Source organism: Carcharhinus amblyrhynchos, chromosome 16 (genome assembly GCF_965287045.1).
Source record: "Carcharhinus amblyrhynchos chromosome 16, sCarAmb.v2.hapA, whole genome shotgun sequence".
In the NCBI taxonomy this organism is placed as follows: Eukaryota; Metazoa; Chordata; class Chondrichthyes; order Carcharhiniformes; family Carcharhinidae; genus Carcharhinus; species Carcharhinus amblyrhynchos.
The window spans coordinates 14,100,873-14,123,393 of record NC_137339.1 but is presented as its reverse complement, the minus strand read 5'-3'; the positions used below and the strand labels follow the sequence as shown (position 1 = coordinate 14,123,393).

Below are 22,521 nucleotides of genomic sequence, written 5' to 3'. Positions count from 1 at the left end.
GCAAATCCAGTCTGGATTTAAGATCAGGATGGGGAAAATTGGCCGCCTCTCCCATTATGTTGCATGAAACTGCTTAATTCTTGCATAGGAATAATGATTTGAGGAAACCAGATCCTTTAGAGTTTCAAGATGTTAATACTTTGAGGTCAACTTGCAAGAAAAAAGTGCAGCCACCGAGTTCCATACAAGCTTTGTAAGTCTAAATCCTGACTACCTTAAGTGTCTTTGTAATCACAGAAGCGCAAACTTCACTGTTACTGCCCTACAAGTGATCTCTCAAATGCCAGGATTTAAATGACAAACACGAACATGTAGTAAAAAATTTTATTTACAAATTAAAGTACAAACAGGAAAATTAACAAATAGATAAACAGTAATACTCAAATTCAAGAGAAAGTATATGTAATTTGAAAACTAAAATTGACTTAGATACTAGTCACTTATTTTAAATCAAATGCTATGAACTTGAGATTAATCTTAAGTACAAATTAGTAACTGCAGGTATTTACAAGCATGAGTGTTTTATAATAGGATATGTTTACCATCATCTTAAATGTAACAGTAGTGTACAAAATGCCTTGAAGTTGTATACAGACAAATAATGATTCACCCTTTCAATACAAAAATATACATTTTTGAATAAGGAATCTAACATTTTGGAAGCTACAAGGTGTAGAAGAGCCAAGTCCTGCTGTATCACCACCATGAAGACACAGTGTTCAATATCAGTGATAGTGCACTGATTTCAGTTATTTGGCAAACTAATTATTCCCGTCTCTTCCGTATCTAGGTAATGCTCCTGTAGAGGGAAACAAGTGTAAGCACTAGAACACTGCAATGCATCAGATGGTATTTCACACGCGCAAGTTGAACGTTTTTTCCAAACTGCAATTGATAACAAGATTTATTTTTTAAAAACATCTTCACCACAAGTTAAATTTTTTTTTATACCTGATTCAGCTTCTTAAACTCCACCACCTGGAAAAAGATGTGTTCTAAAATTTCTTTTGCACTACGATTGTCTTGTCTGTTTGATACACCAAGAATGTCACCACACTTACGAACGTAAAATTCAAGATCATCATCAGTACCTAGAAACAAATCAACACTATTTTCATTCAATCAAAACAAACAGAATAAACCATTACTGTCATTTTAATATTTTAATATAGCAACATCTCTACTACAGCAGCCGGAATGATTATGCAGAACAGGATAATCTTTCTAGGTAAAATTTACTCCAAATTATCACGCTTGGCAATAGAAAATCAGTGTGTGCTCAGACAGTTGTTGGAAACTAATTCTGAATGGGTCCACTGTATGCATGTAAAAGCATTTTTCATTAAATTGGTGCATTACAGAAATGATTGAAATACTCTGGAAATTCCCCACGTGACTTCAGTTGATCTGTAAACTCAAACCCCAATAAGTAGTGACCCCTGACTCTGCCAGTTTTTCTACTGGGATATAAATACTATAGGAAGTTTTACTGCACCTATGCAAGGTTTAAATGAGACCACAGCTAGAGTGTTATAAACAGTTTTGGTTTCCTTATTGGAAAAAAGGATACAGTTGTGTGGGAAGCAGTTCAGAGAAGGTTCACAAAACTTTTTTTTTATTCATTCATGGGACAAGGGCATCACTGGCTGGCCAGCATTTATTACCCATCCCCAGTTGCCGTTGAGAAGGTGGTAGTGATTGCTGCAAGCCACGTGCTGTGGATTGATCCACAATGCCATTAAGGAGGGAATTCCAGGATTTTGACCCAGCGACTGCGAAGGAACAGTAAATTATTTCCAAGTCAGGATGGTGAGTGGCTTAAAGGGGAACTTGCAGGTGGTAGTATTCCCACATACCTGCTGCCCTTGTCCTTCTAGATGGAAATAGTTGTGGGTTTGGGAGGTGCTGTCTAAAGATATTTGGTGAATTGCTGCAGTGAAATTTTGAGATTAAGGCTTACTTTATGAAAAATTGAACAGGTTGGCCTATAACCCATTAAAATTTAGAAGAATGAGAGGTGATCCCGTTGAAACATAATATCCTGAGGGGATTTGACAGGGTGTATACCAGGAGAATACTTCCTCTTGTGAGAGAGAATAGAACTAGGGGGGGACAGTTTAAGAATATGAGGTCTTCCTTTTAAGACAGAAGTGTGGAGAAATCTTTTCACAGTCATCAGTCTGTGGAATTCTCTTCCCTGGAAAGCAGTGGAGGCTAGGTCAATGAACTTACTTACGGCTGACTTCAATCGATCTTTGATATGGGGGAAATACAGGAAAATTGGAGTTCAGATCTCAACCTGATCATCCATGATCTTATAAAATGGTGGCACATACTTGGAGGATTGAATGGTCTACTCCTGTTTCAAAGTCCCCTGTTCCTACTGCCAGATCCACATTTGTTGCCAGAGACAAGAATACAAATTTGAAGGCACATGTAGCAAGGATTCACAGAGTAAATTTCACAACTTGTCAGGTTGGGTTTGCATTCCTAACCTTTGATCGTCTGCTGATAAACTTCATAAGACTGACTTGACTCCAGCAGCTCTCTTTATTCCTTGTTTTGGGATGGGGGCAGGGATGCCTAGTTCTATCAATCTACTGTCTGAACTTGGATGCACACTATTTGGGGAAAGACAAATTCTACCTCTTGTCATTTTCTTATTAACTTAGTTTGAAAACTGGTGATGACTTCCAAAGTGTCTGAATGAAAGACAGATTATACCTGCACCTTCACAAAAATCAGAGGAATTCCACGAGAATGGAAAAATGATTACACCCAATGAGAGGGTTAATAATCTCTCAAGTTTAGAAATTAAACAAGCTGCTATGAAAAACTTCTTATAAGAGCCTTCACAGACAGGCACCAAGGCCTGGGCAAAGCTCATAAAATCAGACATCTGTAATTGGAAAATGGGGATGATCCACATATACAGAAACAAGCTGTACCATGATAACTTGTAATAAAATACAATGGTGTATTAAGTTTTCACACTGATTGGATATTGTAATGAAGCAAGCATAAAGTGATTGTGATTGATTAATGCTAATTACTTGTAATTGATTTTGAAAACTATAATTGCCTCTGAATATGTCATTCTGGCTAGTTAGAGATGTGAACTGTAGCATTCCAGCATTCTTGCTCCAGCTTGCATTAAAACAGCTGTTTAAGAGAACTCTGTTACTTGAAGGGTAAAAGTTTTAATCAATTAAAAGGCTGATATTAAAGCCAGCAACACCCATTAATTATTTCAACATTGATTCAGCTGCAAAAAAACTATGCTCATGGTCAAAAAATGTGTGCTATCTTACCCCAGCCCTTACAAAGACAGAACTGTGAACTTCAGATTAAAAACTTTCCAAGATATTTCATGACTCTTACAATAACTTGCATTTAAATTGCCAAGTCACAAAAGGATACATCAGGACGGAACAAAAAGTTTGATTAAAGAACTAGGTTTCAAGGAGCATCATGAAAGAGAGAGGTGGAGAGGTTAAGGAGAGAATTCCAGGACTTAGGGTGAGGACAATTAACGGCATAGCTTCACAACAGTGGAAAGACTGAAATCAGGGGTGCACAAAAGACATGAATTGGAAGAGCACAGAGATCTTAAAGACTTGTAGGATTGGAGGAGGCTGTAGAAATATAGATGGACAAGGTCATGGAGTGATTTGAAAATAAGCACAATGATTTTAAAGTTGAAGAATTGTCTGCCTGGGAGTCAGTGAAGGTTGACTTAGAGTGAATTAAGATAAAGGGAGCAGAATTTTGGATGAGTAGCAGTTTATGTAGAATTCAACAGGTCAGGAGTGTTGGAAGAAACAAGTCATAATAAAGATGTGGATAAAGATTTCAGTAGCAGAACAGCTGGTCAAGGTTGTTTTCAGAGATGGGCATGCTCTGATTTTACTGCAGCAAATTATAAAATCAAAGAAAATTATATTTTAAACCCATATTTTTAAAACCCACATTTGCTTGAAGTCCATTCATGCAGCACAAACACAAGCAAAATTATCAGCGCAATCCTTAAAACCTTTTAAAAATGGCCAATGTTCAAAGAATAAAACATATACTTGGGAACAGTGGCTTAGAAACAAGGAATAATTAATCAATTATAAAATGAATTATTAGCTCACATTTGTTAGTCAGCTGTGCAAGTCTGACTTTCTCAGATGAAAATGTTTCATCAAGATCAAAGAGATCCAAAGTCGGGGCTGGTAACTCTCTAAAAGAGGGAGGAAAGACCTGTCGGATAATAATTAAAAGAATGTATTCATATACCGCATTACAAGAGAATCACCCACACTGATAAAACTGGAATCATGCAACTTTATTTTTTTGAAGCTGGCAATACTTTGTTTTGTTTGCACAAAGTAGATCTTGCAGTCTCAGTAGACTGCCATACTGTCACTATCAGAGCCGAATTATCACAAGTGTGTTGGATTACTATCAAAGAGGCAAAACTGCACTATGACGTGTTACAATAGCTAGCCATCAAGTCTGCACCAAAAATGATCCTACCCAGGCCCTATCCCCATAAACACACATATTTGCTTTCTAATCCCTCTAACCTACGCATCCTAGGATCCTAAGAGGCAATTTAGCATGGCCAATGCATCTAACCCACATTTTTGGACTATGGGAGGAAACCCATGCAGACATGGGGATAACGTGCAGACTCTGACCCAAACTGGGAATGGAATCCAGCTCCCTAGTGTTGAAGCAACCATGTTAACGACTATGCCATCGTGCCACCCACGGAATGAATAATATTTATCTTCTTACCATACCATTTTCACCATCACCTCAAGATAAGACAACTGGTACAGGTTTTCTTAAATTGCAGATTTAAAAATAAATCTCACCGACGGGAATAAGTAAATGACCAAATAAAGAAAAGTAAAGTTCATTTATTAGTCACAAATAAGGTTGCAATGAATTAACTCTGCAATAAAGTTACTGTGAAATTCCTCTAGTTGCCATACTTTGGCATCTGTTTGGATCAATGCACCTAACCAGGGAGGAAACTGGAGCACCCGGTGTTAAAGAACACAGATTACATTTGAAGACACCATCATGGCCCTTTCAAATATTCTATAACATTGTCTGTGAATCTGTACTTACAGCTGGCTGCAGTGTAGGGAGCGGTGTTTCAAACTGAGGTTGTATTAGTTGGAGTGATTCATGTTTCACATTCAGTTGTTCATACGCCCTGGAAACAAAAAAAATTGAAAAGCTGATGAGATTGGGGGTTCTAACAGTACATAAATTGATTCCCCTATCACAAAGTGTTTAATCATCTACATTTCATCAGGAACTACATTTATTTACCATCTTCTTCTAGTTAGCAAAGTAATTTTGTCTTAATTATGATTGCTGGATAATCCCAAGCATTCTAAGAATTACACAAACAACCAAATTAAGATTATCAATTGGATTCACAATGTAGCTCACTACGCTTGCTAGAATATTTATATGCAAGGACCTAGTCTCTCAGGCAAAAGGAATATGTCTAGACATTGCATTCTTTTCAAATAAACAAACCACAGGAGACAATAGCTCCCAGGTGTATTTGCCATGGCAACGCCTCAACTTAATCAGAACCAACTTGCCAACCAAACAGCAGCACCTTTCTCATGCAGTATAAAATGTTGCTCCTTCTCTCTTGATAAAAGCAAGACAAAACGCTTCAACAGCATGTCTCTTTTTCAGCAATAACATTTTATGATTGTCTATTTTAAATTCTACTCACTTTTCTACTGCTACTTAAAAATATATCTCCGAAGTACAGTATATTTCATACACAATGAGAGATACTAACGTGATAACTTTTGGAAGAGCCATTGTGTCCAGTTTAAACACCGACATATCAAATAGAGTGGTAAAGTCTCTTGGATTTTCATCCCCTTCTTGTAGGCACACCCTCAATCTGTCAGATAGTTTAGCTGTATCTGGAAGCATGGTGTAATCTGAAATCTTATAATAAAGATTTTTCATCAATAATACAGGAAGAGTAGCAATGCAAAACAAAATGTTAGTTTTCATTCAATTAAATAACACCAATCTTTATGCTTTAGTAACAAATGCTCCTGATAAAGGTATACATTCTGTTTCAGCATTAGGTACATGTAAAAGCGAGTCAAGCAGATCCTTCTAACCCCATCCTATCTGCAAATTATTATTCCAATTTCCATTTTTTGTTTAGCATCCTGGGGTGTCAGTGATATCAATTGTGTTCTGCCCGTTCATGATATACATATAGTATTATTGATGCTGTGCTGTACTGCTGCCCTGATGGCTCAACAAGTTTATTCATTGAGGATGTGAAAAGTGCTTCATAAATGCAAGAAATCTTTTAGCTTTTCTATACAATAATGCCTGCATTTTCAGGATAACAATTTTTTTTTGTGAGAGAAAAGAGCAGACATTTTAAGTTCAGATGTCAAAGCTTTGACAAAGGGTCATCTGGATTTGAAACGTTGGCTCCTTTCTCTCCTTACAGATGCTGCCTGACCTGCTGGGATTTTCAAGCATTTTCTCTTTTGGTTTCAGATTCCAGCATCCGCAGTAATTTGCTGTTATCAACTTTTTTTTTGCACTGTGTCAAGTGCATAGTTTTTAAAAAAGGCATGCAGCATTTCCCACCATTTGCTCTAAACAACTAGTTTACCTCCGGATCTTCTGCGTCAATTTGGTTCAAATGGATTTCATTTGTAGTCAGCCATTGGAAAACAACATCCTGAGACAAAAGGCACAAGAGATGGAGGATCAGCAAAGCACAGTATAAACTTTCTGACATTATCTTCAGGGTCCATAGACTGATTGCATCTGATCGAGAACTTTCAAAAACACGTAGGCAGAGTTGGAAGATCAGTTAAGTCGTTAGTATGTTACGCAACAACAAAGGAAGAAAATTAGATAGCCACAGGAGTATAAGAAACATCTCAAAAAAGTGATAGAGTTTGAACAAGGTGCTGTAGAACTCGACTTGAAGCATTTTTACAAGCTGGTCTTCCTCCTATAACAAAGACATCCAGATACTGAAGAGGGTGCAATAATTTCTTATTTGGAATTTGGTAGCTGATTTATTAGGAGAGGCTGCAGAAGCTGGGAATATTACCATTGGAGAAAGCCATCTCAGGCTTTCAAGATTCTAAAAGGTGTTGTGAAAATCATTTCACGATACATATGTTTATTTATTTCTGTCACAAGTAGGCTTACATTAACACTGCAATGAAGTTACTGTGAAAATCCCCTAGTCGCCACACTGTGGCACCTGTTTGACTACACTGAGGGAGAATTTAGCACAGACAGTAACTCAAGCCAGGAATCAAACTCAGATCTGTGGCGCTGTGAGGCAGCAGTGCTAACCACTGTGCCGCCCCCAAATGTAGGAACATAACTTTCAATTTTAGGTAAATCAAAGTTATGAATGGAAGATAATTGAAATACTGAAATTTAGAAGTTTTCAGATCACCCAAGATATTTACACTTCAAAGGTCCTTACATGTATACGTTCAAGATCAGATTTAGAACTGTGAAAACAATAAACAATGGACAATACCTTTCTGAATCTGGTGGAGAAAAGATGTCCACAGTTGTCTTTTTAATAGATTCTAACATAAGGACATTAAGCATTCATGTGTTTGGGAAGCCTTAATCTATGTTACGTGTAACACCCTCAAAAGAAAACCTCCAGCAGGTTTGTCACACATGATTTCCCTTTTATAAATCCAATTTTATCATTACTTTCTAACTGTCCAGTTGCCAGACCCTTTATAATAGATTCTAACATTTCCCTGTTATTGATGTCAAACTAACAGCTCTGTAGTTCTCCATTCTCCCATCTTAAATAAGCTTATTTATTAGTGTCACAAATAGGTTTGCATTAATACTGCAATGAAGTTACTTGAAAATCCCCTAGGCACCACACGCCAGCGCCCGTGTGGGTGCACTGAAGGAGAATTTAGCATGGTTGATGCACTTAACCAGCACGTCTTTCGGACTGTGAGAAGAGACCCATGCAGACATGGGGAGAATGTGCAGACTCCACACAGACAATAACCCAAGCCAGGAATCAAACCCAGGTCCCTGACACTGAGGCAGCAGTGCTAACCATTGTGCCACTGTGCTGCCCGGGGTTACATTTGGAATGATGGTGAAAGCAAGACTAGCGTGATCCTACCAGCTGTGTGCGTGCAGAAAATCCGCACTATGGTGTCAGTTTAGGTCTTTAAATGTATCTCAGATGAACTCTGCATTCCTAAATTATCTTTGTGAGGAAAGTGAGAGTTAGTGAATTGCAGTTATTATACTCTGTTGGATTCTTGTTTATTTACTCTCTTCATCTGCAGAGAAAGACTGCGGGCGTCCAGGAAACTAAATCTTAAGAGTAGCAATGCATTAACTAATAACAGAAATCACAAAGCGATTAAACATTTCTCCAACAGAAACATGTAATTAATCATTGCCAACCATCTTGCACACACAGCTAATGTTGAAAATATATCCAAACAGGTATATAATTCACTCATGCTTCGTTCACTAGACAATTCAAATCACTGAATCAATTGGATTCCACTTTAATGTTTTTGCTCTTATTTCACTTGTAAAACTTGACATTTTAAATCAGAGAAAGAGAAATTATGTGCATAATAAAGTTAACATTTATCAATTAAATAATTAATAAAACTATCCCAAAACAGCATACCATAATTTTGCCATTTTCTTCTTTGTCAAGGTACTGGTCACTGATCATGTGACAAGATCCCAGCACAGCCAATTTTCCGTTCTGGAGCTGTTAACAAATTTCACATATTTTTCAATTAAGATAATTTGTAGCTCAAGTTCATTATTCTGACACATCAGCTTTTAAAAGTATGGAATTCCTACAGTGCGAGGAGGTCATTTGGGCCATCGCATCTGCACCGACTGTCCGACAAAGTATCTTACCAGGCCCTCTCCGCCACATATCCCCGTAAGTCTACACATCTACCATGGTTAATCCAACTAATCTACGTATCTTGGGACACTAAGGAACAATTTTTTTTCACCACGGCCAATCCACCTAATCTGCGCATCTTTGGACAGTAGGAGAAAATCACAGAACCTGGAGGATACTTATTCAGACGTGGGAGAACGTGCAAACTCCACATAGACAGTCACCCACGGCCAGAATCAAACCTGGGTCCCTAGCGCTGTGAGGGAGTAGTGTTAACCACCAATTCCATTCTTAACGCCTTGTTTCTAGCATTTTTCCTAAAGGTGTTGGGAGTGTCTTTCCCTGGGTAGGAAAGATTATAAGAAAATATCATACAGTATATGCCAGCAGACGCATAATCTTCTTTTATAATATGAAAGAAAGGCTAAATCCAAGGTGACATTTCTTGTAGGAAAATGTGTTTTTTTCCTATTCTCAGTTGTTTTATAATTGATCTATGACTTATAAAACAAAAGCATAAAAAATTTATTTAGTATGTTATAGTTGTTCCTAAAATCAGGCTATTTGCAAAGGCATGTCTAATTATTTTTAAACATGGGATCTTTCAGCAAGTTGCTACCAAGTTATTTGGAGCCTAAAAGGGTACGTTGTTCCTTAACTAATATTGTTATTAATGTATTGTTATTAACACACTTTGGTGAACTACCTGTACACAAAGATGTGAAAGAATTGGTAAAAACTCAAACAGCAAGGTTTTGTTCCCAGGAAATGTCCTCTGTTTTATTAAATTTAAAAAAACTAGTAAAGTGTCCAGGGCATTGTCTACCCATAGTATGCAACAAATAAAAGCTTTTGCTAAAAAAAAGTACAAGGTGATGGCAGAGTAGGGTGAGATTTCAGAAACTTGTTCTGCAGTGCAAACTGGCTGCCAGAGCTTGTACTTAATGACCCAGACTTAGCATTTAACAGCAAATGAGCAGAGCTAGCTGCTCATTACACTGAACCACAGATCTTTTGTGCATTTCTCCACTGGAGCTGGCGGTGATTGGAATCAAAAACAGCTCAGCACCCCCTTAAACAGGGGTTCTGGGAAATATGTGAACACATGGGAAGCAACTGTGTATTTCCTTAACCAGTCAGAATAAAGAACTCTTACAGAGATAAACAGAATATAAACCAGAAAGTGCCAGTTATTTTTGGTATCAGAGAGGTTGTTTAATAATAATTAAGACTTGGCACACTGTTAAAAGATCACTTACGCTTCTATGGAGAAGCCCTAGCTTTTTTTGAAGTTTTTAGTGTGTGCTTTGTGGCTAAACGCTGAAGCTTTGTAACGTGCCACGTTTCTCAGCAAGGTTCTGGTGTAATGCCACTTCTGGAGGAGGACAAGTCAGACAGCAACTTCCTGGTCTAATCAGCATGTACAGATGCCAGAAGAGCATGGCGACTTCTTGTGAGCTGTGCTCAGCATATCCTCCAATTGTATCTTTTACTCTCATTCTATGCTTCTCAAACTTTATTCTAACTCTTTTAAACTATCTTCCTCTACACGATAGCCATGACTGTAACATTAGATTCCGCCGTCTTCTCTGAGCATGGTATGCGCTGTATTAGTATACATTGTCACATGTATAATACATATGACAATAATAAATCAAATCAAATGTGGTATCTGATTTAGTTGTTAAAGGTGAGTGCTGTTAGCAAAATTCAGACAGCTGACATGACAAAATTAAAAGATATATGTTGGTGTAGTGGCTGTACCAAACAATTGTTATCACAGGAAAGGCAAACCCTATGTAGAAATTTAATAATGTGCAGATATAGCTAAATTATTTTCCAATTCTTCGAACAAAATTTAAAGTAAATGAGGGCGTGTCTACATTCTAGACATTTTATTATTACTTATGTCTATTAATTTTCCTCACAAACTATTTTGCGAATAAGCAGTATTTTTTGTTAAAACATGAGGATAATTCCAGTTACAAAGGTTTAGGACTCACTACAAGAGCTATTCTATGGTGCCCCTTCTGACTGTGATAATCAAAGACCAAAATAATGGCCAGTTATTCTGGATGCAGCACAATCATCACTCCAGGACATGCACATTTTTGAAAGATTATGAAATTTACATGCAAGAAACAGAAATGTAAGTTGGTAATTACCAAGGAACAAGCTGTAAAATTATTGAAGCAATAGTCTGATTTAAGCAGTGGATATCTGCTTCTTCCTTATTTGAGGAACTGTCTCCCCTGATCTTTGGAGTTTGGATTAGTTTATTTCCTGGTCCCTACACTGTCTAAAGCTTTTTCCCAGTCACTCTGCTCCAGTTTTCTGGAACTTGTTGTAGAACTACTTTGCCTTGTGACCTTGTCCCTTGTCTTTCAAAGTCTCTTAAAATTCATCTCTTCCTCCTGGTCTTTAATCACCCCAAATTTCTCCAATATTTGTTTGGTTACACCTCTCTGCCTTGTGAAGACCTCTGAGATAAAAGGAGTGCAGCTATTACCATTCTCATTAATCACTGTGGTATTCCCCAAGCAAAACAATACAAGTTACAAAAAAGGCAGATAGTCCATAGGAAATAAAATACTGAGTATTTGACTTGCTCAGTTTCACAAATTGCCATCATTATGTTTCAGTATATATAACTGAAAGGAAAAACATCTCTATTTAACGCAAAACTTGAAACTTTTATTCTGACATTTGAAACTGGACCTTTGATTTAAAGGCCTTTCTTTCCGATACATTGTAGACAATTAGAAAAACATTAACAAAAATCTCCAGTAGTGCTGCGTGTGAGCAGTCTTAGAATCATAGAATCCTACAGTGCAAAAAAGGCCCTTCAGCCCATCGATTCTGCACCAAACACAATCCCACCCAGGCCCTACCCCCATATCCCTGCATATTATACCCACTAATCCCTCTAATTTACGCATCCCTGGACACTAAGGGGCAATTTCATAGCATGGCCAATCAACCTAACCTGCACATCTTTGGTCAAGACGAAGTATAGTGTTGAAGCGTAGCTGATACGGAACAACTGGAAGGATTCATTCTGAAGCCATATTTCTGGTCTTTTTGTACATTACATTAATTTTATATTAATTAATTATAGTTAAATATCAGAACTGTCACAATTTGGAAAACAGAGAAGTAGAGTTAATTGGGAGTTTAGATATTTCTCAGAAGGTGGTTAAGGAATAAGAAATTGGAAAATTGAGATGCAGCTACTGGCAGGAAAGCTCAGTTGAAGCACAAGAAGTTTCAATGGCAGTTTCTGTTATAAACTAGAAAGGGATTTCTTGCGGGAAAAAGGGATTGACACAAAAGTAAGGTCTGGTAGACTGAAATATGTACTGTTGCAAAGCTTTTAAGCATTTAACAGATAAATTATTTAAAACAAAGAACAGTAGAGCACAGGAACAGGCCCTTCAACCTACCAAGTCTGCGCTGATCATGTTGTCCAATCTGGACCAAGCACCTGTATCCCTCTATTCCCCTCCTGTTCATGTGTCTGTCCAGATAAGTCTTAAATATCACCAAAGTGTCTGCCTCACCACCTCACTTGGCAGTGCATTGCAGGCCCACCCCCCCCCACCCCGTGTAAAAAAACAACTTCCCCGACACATCTCTACTGAACCATCTCCCTGCCCCCTTACCTTAAAACTTGTGCTCCCTTGTAATTGTCATTTCTGCCTTGGGAAAAAGCTTCAAAGTCTTGACCTTATCTATGCCAGTTGTAATTTTATAAACTTCTACCGGGTCACCCCCTCAACCTCCGTTTTTCCAGGGAGAACAATCCCAGTTTATTCAATCTCTCCTCATAGCTAATACCTTCCATACAAGGCAACACCCTGGTAAACCTTTTCTCTACTCCCTCTAAAGCCTTCATGTCCTTCTGGTGGTGTGGCAACCACAATTGGACACAGTATTCCAAATCTGGCCTAACCAATGTTTTATATAACTGTAGCATAATTTGCCAACTTTTACATTCAATGCCCCAGCTGCCGAAGGCAAGCATGCCATATTTTTTCTTCACCAACTTTTCCACCTGTGTTACCACTTTTAAGGATCTATGTGGACCTGTACTCCCAGATCTCCCTGTGTGTCTATGCTAATAGGTCTGTCATTTATTTTATAGCTCTCACCTGAATCAGATCTACCAAAATGCATCAGCTTGCATTTGTCCAGATTAAATTCCATCTGCCACTTCTCCATCTAATTTTCCAGCCTATCAATATCCTGCTATATTCTCTGACAATCTTCATCACTATCCACAATTCCCATAATCCTAGTACCATCCGCAAATTTGCTAATCAAACCAGCTACGTTCCTTCCATATATTACAAACAACAAAGGTCACAGCACTGATCCCTGTATCACTAGTTACAGACTTCTATTCAGAAAAACACCCTTCCACTGCTACCCTCTGTCTTCTATGGCCAAGTAAGAAGTCCAATAGGTTTATTTGGTAGCACAAGCCACAAGCTTTTGGAGCACTGCCCCTTTATCAGGTGAGTGGGAGTCGTGTTCACAACAGGGCATATAAAGACACAAACTCAAATTACAAGATAATGGTTGGAATATGAATCTTTACAGGTAATCGGGCCTTAAGAGGTACAGACAATGTGAGTGGAGAGAGGGCCAAGTGCAGGTTAAAGAGGTATGTATTGTCTCCAGCCAGGACAGTTAGTGAGATTTTGCAAGCCCAGGCAAGTTGTGGGGGTTACAGATAGTGTGACATGAACCTAAGATGAGGCCGTCCTCATGTGTTCGGAACTTGGCTATCTATGACCAAGCCAGTTCAGAATCCATCTAGCTAGGTCACCCTTGATACTGTGTGATTTAACCTTTTGCACCAGCCTGCCTTGAGGGACCTTGTCAAATTCTTTACTAAAGTCCATGTAGACAACATCCATGGTCCTTCCCTTGTTAATCATTTTATCACCGCCTCAAAAACTCAATCAAATTAATGAGACATGATCTCCCTCATACAAAATCATGCTGTCTTGTTGCAAATAAGACCATTCAGTTCCAAATGTGTATAGATTCTATCCCTGACAATCCTCTCCAATAATTTCACTATCACTCATGTCAAGCTCACTGGCCTATAATTACCCAGGTTGCCCTTGCTATGCTTCTTAAATAAAAGAACATAAGAACATAAGAAATAGGAGCAGGAGTAGGCCATCTAGCCCTTAGAGCCTGCCCCGCCATTCAATAAGATCATGGCTGATCTGTCATGGCTCAGTTCCACTTTCCCGCCCTCTCCCCATAACCCTTAATCCCCTCTCTTATCAAAAACCCATCAACCCACGTCTTAAAAATATTTAGCGAGGCAGCCTCCACCACTTCAACGGGCAGAGAATTCCAGAGATTCACCACCCTTTGAGTGAAGAAGTTCCTCCTCAACTCCGTTCTAAACCGCCCCCCTTTTATCTTGAGGCTGTGCCCCCTAGTCCTACTGTCTTTTTTGAGCGGGAAGAGTCTCTCCACCTCTATCCTATCCATCCCATTCATCATCTTATACGTCTCAATGAGATCTCCCCTCATTCTTCTAAACTCTAATGAGTACAAGCCTAGTTTATTCAGCCTCTCCTCATAGCTCAATCCCCTCAACTCCGGTATCAGCCTAGTAAACCTCCTCTGCACTCCCTCCAGGGCCAAAATATCCTTGCGCAGGTGCGGCGCCCAAAACTGCACACAGTACTCCAGCTGCGGCCTCACCAATGCCCTATACAGCTGCAGCAAGACCTCCCTACTTTTAGATTCAATCCCCCTCGCTATGAAGGCCAGCATCCCATTTGCCTTCCTGACCACATGCTGCACCTGCAAGCTGGGTTTTTGCGACTCATGCACAAGGACCCCGAGGTCCCTCTGCACCGTCGCCTGCTGCAGTTTTTTGCCACGTAAGTAATAGTCCTTCCTACCATTATTCCTACCAAAGTGGACCACCTCACACTTGCCAACGTTAAATTCCATTTGCCATTTCCTGGCCCATTCGCCCAGCCTATCTAGATCCTTCTGCAGACTCTCCACACCCTCCGCACAATTTGCCGTTCCCCCAATCTTGGTGTCATCAGCAAATTTCGACACCCTACACTCGGTTCCCTCCTCGAGATCATCTATATAAATGGTAAAAAGCTGAGGCCCCAGCACCGACCCCTGGGGCACTCCACTAGTCACCACCCGCCAATCCGAATAGCACCCGTTGACCCCCACTCTCTGCCTCCTATTTGACAACCAATCCTCTATCCACGCTAACACCCTACCCCCAACACCATGTCCCTCGACCTTCTGCAATAACCTCTTGTGAGGCACTTTGTCAAACGCCTTCTGAAAATCCAGAAAGACCACATCCACCGGCTCTCCTCTATCCACCGCCCTAGACACATCCTCATAGAACTCCAGTAAATTTGTCAGACATGACTTCCCTTTAATGAAACTGTGCTGCGTCTGCTCTATCAAGCAATCCTCTAATCCAAAGATTTCTACTGAGGCCCAGCAATTTCCTTTCTTGTCTCCCTCAGTAATCTGGGATAAAAAGTTCAAAGTTAAAGTTTATTTATTAGTCACCAGTAAGACTTACCGTGAAATTCCCCAATCTCCACATTCTGGCACTTGTTTGGGTCAATGCACCTAATCAGCATGTCTTTCAGACTGTGGGAGAAACCGGAGCACCCAGAGGAAACCCACGCAGACACTGGGAGAATGCACAAACTCCACACAGACAGTGACCCAAGCTGGGAATCAAATCCAGGTCCTTGGCACTGAGGCAGCAGTGCTACCCACTGGGCCACCTGTGATAGACAAATCCCCAGGCCCACATGGCACCTATCTTATTGCTTTTTAATACACCAAACACTTCCTCCTTTGTAATGGTGACTTGCTCTAGAGGGATGACTTTCTCTAGAGGAAAATTATACCTTGGAGTGGTAGAATGCCAGAATCGGCCTGTTGAGGGGAAAACACACAGAACCAGTCGACAGCACTGCAATGGCTGGCTTCATTACACTCAGTGTAGCACCAAATGGATATACAAATGTTAGGGCCCTGCAGCACATAACAAAAATGAAGTTACTAAACGGTCAAGAAGATAGCCAACTTGTCAATACATGATACATCTTACATAACAAAATACCATAATGTTAGTACATAGGTGAGTGATGCCTCAAAGAATCCATCCAAAAACAATATAAGACACAAAAAGACTGAAAGGCAGCCCAACAGAAATAAAATACTGTAAATACAAACTGCCACAACTTTTTTCAACATATAACAATTGGATGAAAAGACACTTCTAGTTAATGTGAAACTTGAAAACTTTATACCAACAATTTAAAAATTATTTAGAATGAATATGAAGGCATCCAAAAAAGCACAATCAGACTGTTGGTGGAAAGGTTTCTCTCTCAGGTGCACTGTAAACAATAATAAAAACATTAACAAAAATATCCTTCCCAATATCTTCAAAGAGGAAAAAGTAAGCAATAGATTGGTTGAAAGTGGCTCAGAGGATACTGCAATATTGCTAGTTCATTGATAAGCATCAATTATGTCACTCTAACAATGTCTTTAACTACTGCTTGCCTAGAAATGGGCAAAGTAGTTAAAAATACTTTGATTGTTCAACATACTACTTCATCTTCACTGGTGTTGTATGAGGAGCCAAGATAAAGTATTATGTTGAAGAGTAGAGGAGTTAGAGAATGGGAGGCAACTGGATGAGTGTGCACTCTGAAGTTGTATCAGACTTACATACCTTAGACTAAGAATATAAAAAAAACTGCTGTGGTTGCCGTCTTTATCCTTTGCCATTATGGTTTGCTCTGTGTGGGAATGTCTTAAATGCCTGCACATCTTCACCCATATCATTGCTCGATCTCTTGCACCCAGTTATAAGATACCATAAAACATCCACTTGTAACGTGAAAAGTTGAGACTGACTACTAATGTGGGTATATAACATGTTGTAGTTGAAAAGGGAGAAGTATTATCTGAAATGTTGGGTATACGCAAAAACAATTTCTGGGGCTGAGAAAAATGGGTTCATCCTGCATACAGTGACCTAGCTTAATGAAGATCTTTTCCAGAAATCTATTAAATTTTAACTTTTCAAACAATGGCTACCCATCTGTTATTGGTGGTTAGCACAATTCTAGAATTTTGTTTTAAATTTGAATAAATGTGATAATGATACATAATTACATATTTCAATTGCCAAAATGCACCTTTTAAAGAAAAATTCCCCCATTTCATATTTTGATTAGCACTGGAACTAATATGGAATTAGCAATCACCAACATGTATCTTATTACTTTATGGCACAATACTAATACTCAGCATTAATCTACTTTGCCACTAAGAACAAGTAATTGTAATAGCACACAGAGTAGCTGCACAAGCTCATGGGAGAATGAAAAAAGATCAGTTTAGGAGACAACTAAATTATTGCATTGACACATACTGCAAGTAACATTCATTAATTATGCATTTTGATTTTTATTATAGTTCCATAATAAACAATATTAATCAGGGAAAGTTATCCTTTGAATTTCAGTAAACTGGTCTTTCAAATTCTTTGCTACTAAATGCATTATGTTACTTATGTAATATAGTGACTGTACTTTGGAAGTAATTCATTTGTCGCTAAATGTTTAAGGGTGCATGTAGGATAGTAAAGCAAATTCCTTTGTCTTTGTTTTCAATGTAGCTACCACTATGTGTAGTTTATTGAATTTTAGTTTTGCTTATTAAAATGCCGCCCTGCAAAACTATTTCTAAGTGGTCAATTTCTGTATTCAAATCATAAAACAATTATTAAGCAAGATTACCACACAAACATTAAGAAGTAGATTAAAATTCTGTGGGACAGAAACCATGCTTCTATTTGATGACTTTTGAAAAACCTACTGTAAATTGTTGCCATTGTTGTCTTCATCCATTATACCTGGCACAGATTTCCCAGCAGCTCGACTAATTTCCCTGTGAACAGCAATTAATTTTCTGTAATATAATTTGGAGGGGAAGCACCTTCACAAAGCAAATTCTAGAGCAATTGATTCCATTTAAAACCAAGATACACAAGATCAAATCCCATTGGTACACTTTAGAAAACTAAACTTGCCATCCATAACTGACTCTCTCTCCTCTGCGTGATCCCACACAATGATAACCTTTGGGATTCTGATTGCAGGATTAGATGAAGTTCTTCATCAAGTGCTATAATTTTGTGGCAGTAAATGGTTTTAAAATTCCCCAACAATATATTACCATTTGCAATAGCAAGTTACTGAGAAGACTAATTGAGCTGAAACTCTTCCCGGTTTAATAAAAATTTAGTTATACAAGCTTTATCAACTGCGAGTAGAGTCATTTATCAATCTGTGGCCCATTTTATAGGCTGCAGTCATTGTAATAATGGGAATTCACTGGGTAAAATAGAAATGACAAGATAAGTGCCTTGTCAATGAGGAAGCAAGTAATTTTTCAAAACCATGAGAGCCACTGGAAAAGTGATAACCTACTCTTAATCAAACTTTTTTTTTACTGTTCAGCAAAATAGCCTAATCTTATTGTCACCACTTTTATCACTTTTCTATTGGAAAGTAAGTTAGCAAGACAGCTCAATCATAATTTGACAGCATTTGCCATGGCAGAAAACATGGATCGGCCAACAGAGCATGGTTTCAAAAGAAGCTCAGTAGCAACTGAGATCAAGAAAATTAACATAACTGAAATGATTTCCTTTCCCCCTAAAACATTTGGTACATATATATGGAACCTGAATGGAAAAAAAACAGCCAGCAGACATTGGATAAAAGCAAATTAATGAGGATGTTGGAATCTGAAACCAAAAGAGAAAACACTGGAAAATCTCAGCAGGTCACCAAAGGGTCATCTGGACTCAAAGTGTCAGCTTTTCTCTCTCCTTACTGAATGCTGCCAGACTTGTTGAGATTTTACAGCGTTTTCTCTTTTGGAGACAGAAGACATTACCTGTACATAAAAAATTGACAATTAATGGGATAACATCAGAATGTATTTTCTGAAGTAGTGACTGAATCATTGGAGTATAACTTTGTCATCCTTTGCCAAAATAATTTATCAACTAAAGATGTAAAGTACTTTATAAGTAGCATCATACAGGCAGAATGAAAATGATTAGATTAAGCTGTAGATGAAATATAAGGTTACCTGTTCAAAATTCCATTTGATATTAATGCTTCTTTAGGGTGGAAATATTTGTAGTACATATTTCTCACAACAGCATCTTGAGGACAAAGATATTTAAAATTATGATTTAAACAGAAAGATACAAATGGAAAAATAGAATCTGAAGAAAATTTACCATGCTCACCATTATTTACCATAATTCCATACTCCTCTAACAAAAAGTTTATATTTGTGTCATATTTAGATTCTCCACCTTCCCCCAGCATCACAAGAACGCGCCCTCCACTTTCTAGGTACTTTTTCAATATTTCAAGCTGTAAGATAGAGGGAAAAATATTACAATCATCAATTCTGAATTCAGAAAACAGAGTATTCTTCAAAATAAAACTTGGTTCCAATCATAGCCTGAAAATAAGATGCACTATGATTACATAATTACTAGCATACAGAAATGATTAGCCTATAGTTTGAAAATTTGCAACAAACAATTTTGTAAATGGGCACAGAGATAAAGATAATTCACTAGATTTTCATTGAAGGAAGAATGTGTGATTTAATAGGAGGCAATTTGTAAGAAGCCTGTATATATTATACATGCTTGTACTATTTGCCTATTCACATCCTGTTACTTAATGCACCGCATCAGTAGTAATCTTATGGTTCTGGTGTAATGGAACCCAGTGGCATTGAAATCAACAGAGTAGCAGTGAAAGCTCAATTGAGGACATTGTTCTTTGAATTTGTTCGACACGGTCCAGAAAATTAGCCCCTATTTCCTTGTTTTAACTTTATGATGCAGTGCTGAAGCACTTAGCCACCAAAATCGGCTACAAACATGAACACGTTTTCTTGTGCATTATTAAAAACTTGTTTATTAATATCTGCACAGCATAATTTCATGGCCATTACAGTTTACACAAACATGTGCCTCTCCATTCCACTACCTTAATAGAAACCATCAGGAAATGATTTGTAAGAAATGTATTCAGACCATGCAATATGCATGGACATGTATTTAACATTGAAGTTTATTACAGTTCCCAAATTATTATTTATGCAACTGCACACATTTTAGTTTATTGACCGCTGGTTTGTGCGCATATTAATTATTTAAAAGACTAAAGAAAATCATGGTAAACAGAAGCAAAAATAAAATATGGTCATAAAAATTGCTGAATAGTGCAATTTTCAAATCTCAGGAAGGTTACAGTGATATCTGGTTAATCGTCTTCTGATGTGACGGGCAAATAATTCAATTTTGCTAGATGTATTTCCCAATATATAAAATAAATATAAACTGACTTGTTTAGAAAGTAGAAGATGGTGGCACAATCTTAAGATTAGGGCTAGGACATTTAGGAGCGAAATCAGGAAGGATTTGTCACATAAAAGAAACTGGAAATTTGGAATTCTCCAAAACTCTTGCAGATGCTTGGCACATTGAAAGACTGAAATTAATGGGTTTTGTTCATTGAGACTTTCAAGGAAAATGGAGCAAAGATGGGTAAGTGGAGTCAAAGTACAGATCGTCCATGATCTAACTGAATGACTGAACAGGCTTGAAGGATTAAATGGCCTATTCCCAGGAGGTTTCCTTGTTTGAGTTAAAATGTTCATTATGTAAGCTATATGTATCCAGAGTTTTACCTACAATAGGATGCTACAGAGAATTCAGGAGCTTAAGTAAACTGACTGTCTCTTTTTGTGACTATTGTGCTGACCTTTGATCCGAAAGCAGCGCAGTAAGAACATACAAACGTGTAAATTAGTAGGAGTGGGTCCCTTAGCCCCTTGAGTCTGCTCTGCCATTCAATAAGATCAAGGCTGATCTTAACATCAAGGCTGATCTTAACATCAACTCCGCATTCCTGCCTACCTCTAACCTTTTCAGCTCCTTCCAATAGAATCCCTACAGTGCAGGAAGAGGCCATTCAGCCCATTGACTCTGCACCAACTCTCCAAAAGAGCATCTTAGCTCGTGCACATAGCCTATATATCTTCAGCCATTAAGGGGCAATTGACCAAGCCACCTCATCTACACATCTTTGGACTGTGGAAGGAAACCCATGCAAGCACAGGGAGAATGTGCAAATTCCACATTCAAGACCAGAATCAAACCTGAGTCCCTGGGCTGTGAGGCAGTAGTGCTAACCACTGTGCCACCTTGTTAATCAAGAATCAATGAAAATTCATAATTTAAAATGTCTGTACAATCTGTAATTATTTTTAAATTCATTTCCAAAGGACTTTTCAGAGTTGACATCAATTTTAAAGGGATCTATTGTACCTTTCTTGGATAAAATATTGCTCCTCGTGTCCTGGCAACCTATGACCTGGAAGCAGTACCAACAGAAAGGAAGTCAGGATACAGACAGCATGCAGTCACACACAAAGGAAAACTAGAAGCAGAGGAGTTGAAGAGTGAGTGTCTAGATGCAGGCAGAAAGATAAAGCAGACAGAGACAAAAAGTGGAGCACATGGAATTCTCGTGAGGAGAAGTAGGATATCACTCTCAGGAATAGGTCAGCTTTCTATTTGGCAGGAAGGGAGACAGCTTCAGGAGGCAATGTGCAAGCTGGCTATAAAAAGGTCCAAATACTTGAAAACTATGTAAACAGCTCAGGGGTATTAAAGATGTTGGATATTTTTTCATAGTGGCCAAATGAACCAGGGGTGTTATAGTTTGCTCAGTAGAAGAACAACTCTGGAAAACTACATGATCAGAACTGTCCTGACCCGAGGGAGAGAGCTCATACAAGAATGCTTTGCTTATGCACCTATGAAACTCTGTTGTGAAGCTAGAGCTCCTGATTTACCCTGCATGAATAAAGAACACTATGTTGTGGGGCTGTAATGCCAATAATGCCACATTTGTACAAGGAGTGATGGAAATGCTTGTGTTGTGTAAGATTTGTTGTATCAACTATTAAATGTGAAATTTACCTTTTTATATGAAATATAATTTGTCTGCTAATTCATGTTTAATTTGCATTGGTTCCATGTCAAAGTAAAAGCTAAAAAAAAGGAATCTTGTTGATAATTCATCATTTAGGGGTTATTCAGTAAATTTGGTTGTTTTGGTTTACAATTCCACTGTGGGATCATAACACCAATCATAAACTAACAAATACTCGCAAAACAGTAAATTTCATTCATAGAATTAATGCACTTTCTTACTTCAGCAGCAGTAAATTTTTCTCTGGGTCCTGCTGTGATCCACAGTTTCACACCCATCATCTTTTCCTCTGTAATTTCATCTTTAAAACTGTCAAACACAAAACGCATCAAGTCTGAAATTATTTTCTCAAAAACATATCCAATACAAGCTTGCTGGTCTTTAACAGTAACACTAAACTTAACCCAAGATATTGTTGCGGATATGGTTCTTGTATTTAGTATA

At 38.2% G+C, this 22,521-nt stretch overlaps 1 protein-coding gene across 4 annotated transcripts in view; it reads right to left on the bottom strand.

Annotated features, from left to right (window-relative positions):
• Positions 1–355: 355 nt before the first annotated feature.
• ift52 (intraflagellar transport 52 homolog (Chlamydomonas)) overlaps positions 356–22,521 on the bottom strand; it is a 35,819-nt gene continuing 13,653 nt past the window's right edge. For all 4 annotated transcript variants that reach the window (XM_080204730.1, XM_080204731.1, XM_080204732.1 and 1 more), the window contains 12 exons: positions 22,299–22,386; positions 19,305–19,434; positions 19,142–19,217; positions 17,858–17,929; positions 15,871–15,997; positions 8,711–8,797; positions 6,671–6,739; positions 5,822–5,976; positions 5,125–5,212; positions 4,137–4,245; positions 952–1,091; positions 356–799 (listed from right to left, as the gene is read on the bottom strand). In XM_080204730.1, coding sequence (XP_080060856.1) covers positions 746–799; positions 952–1,091; positions 4,137–4,245; positions 5,125–5,212; positions 5,822–5,976; positions 6,671–6,739; positions 8,711–8,797; positions 15,871–15,997; positions 17,858–17,929; positions 19,142–19,217; positions 19,305–19,434; positions 22,299–22,386 — 1,195 coding nt within the window. In that variant the 3' untranslated portion in view covers positions 356–745. The remainder of the gene's footprint in view (positions 800–951; positions 1,092–4,136; positions 4,246–5,124; positions 5,213–5,821; positions 5,977–6,670; positions 6,740–8,710; positions 8,798–15,870; positions 15,998–17,857; positions 17,930–19,141; positions 19,218–19,304; positions 19,435–22,298; positions 22,387–22,521) is intronic.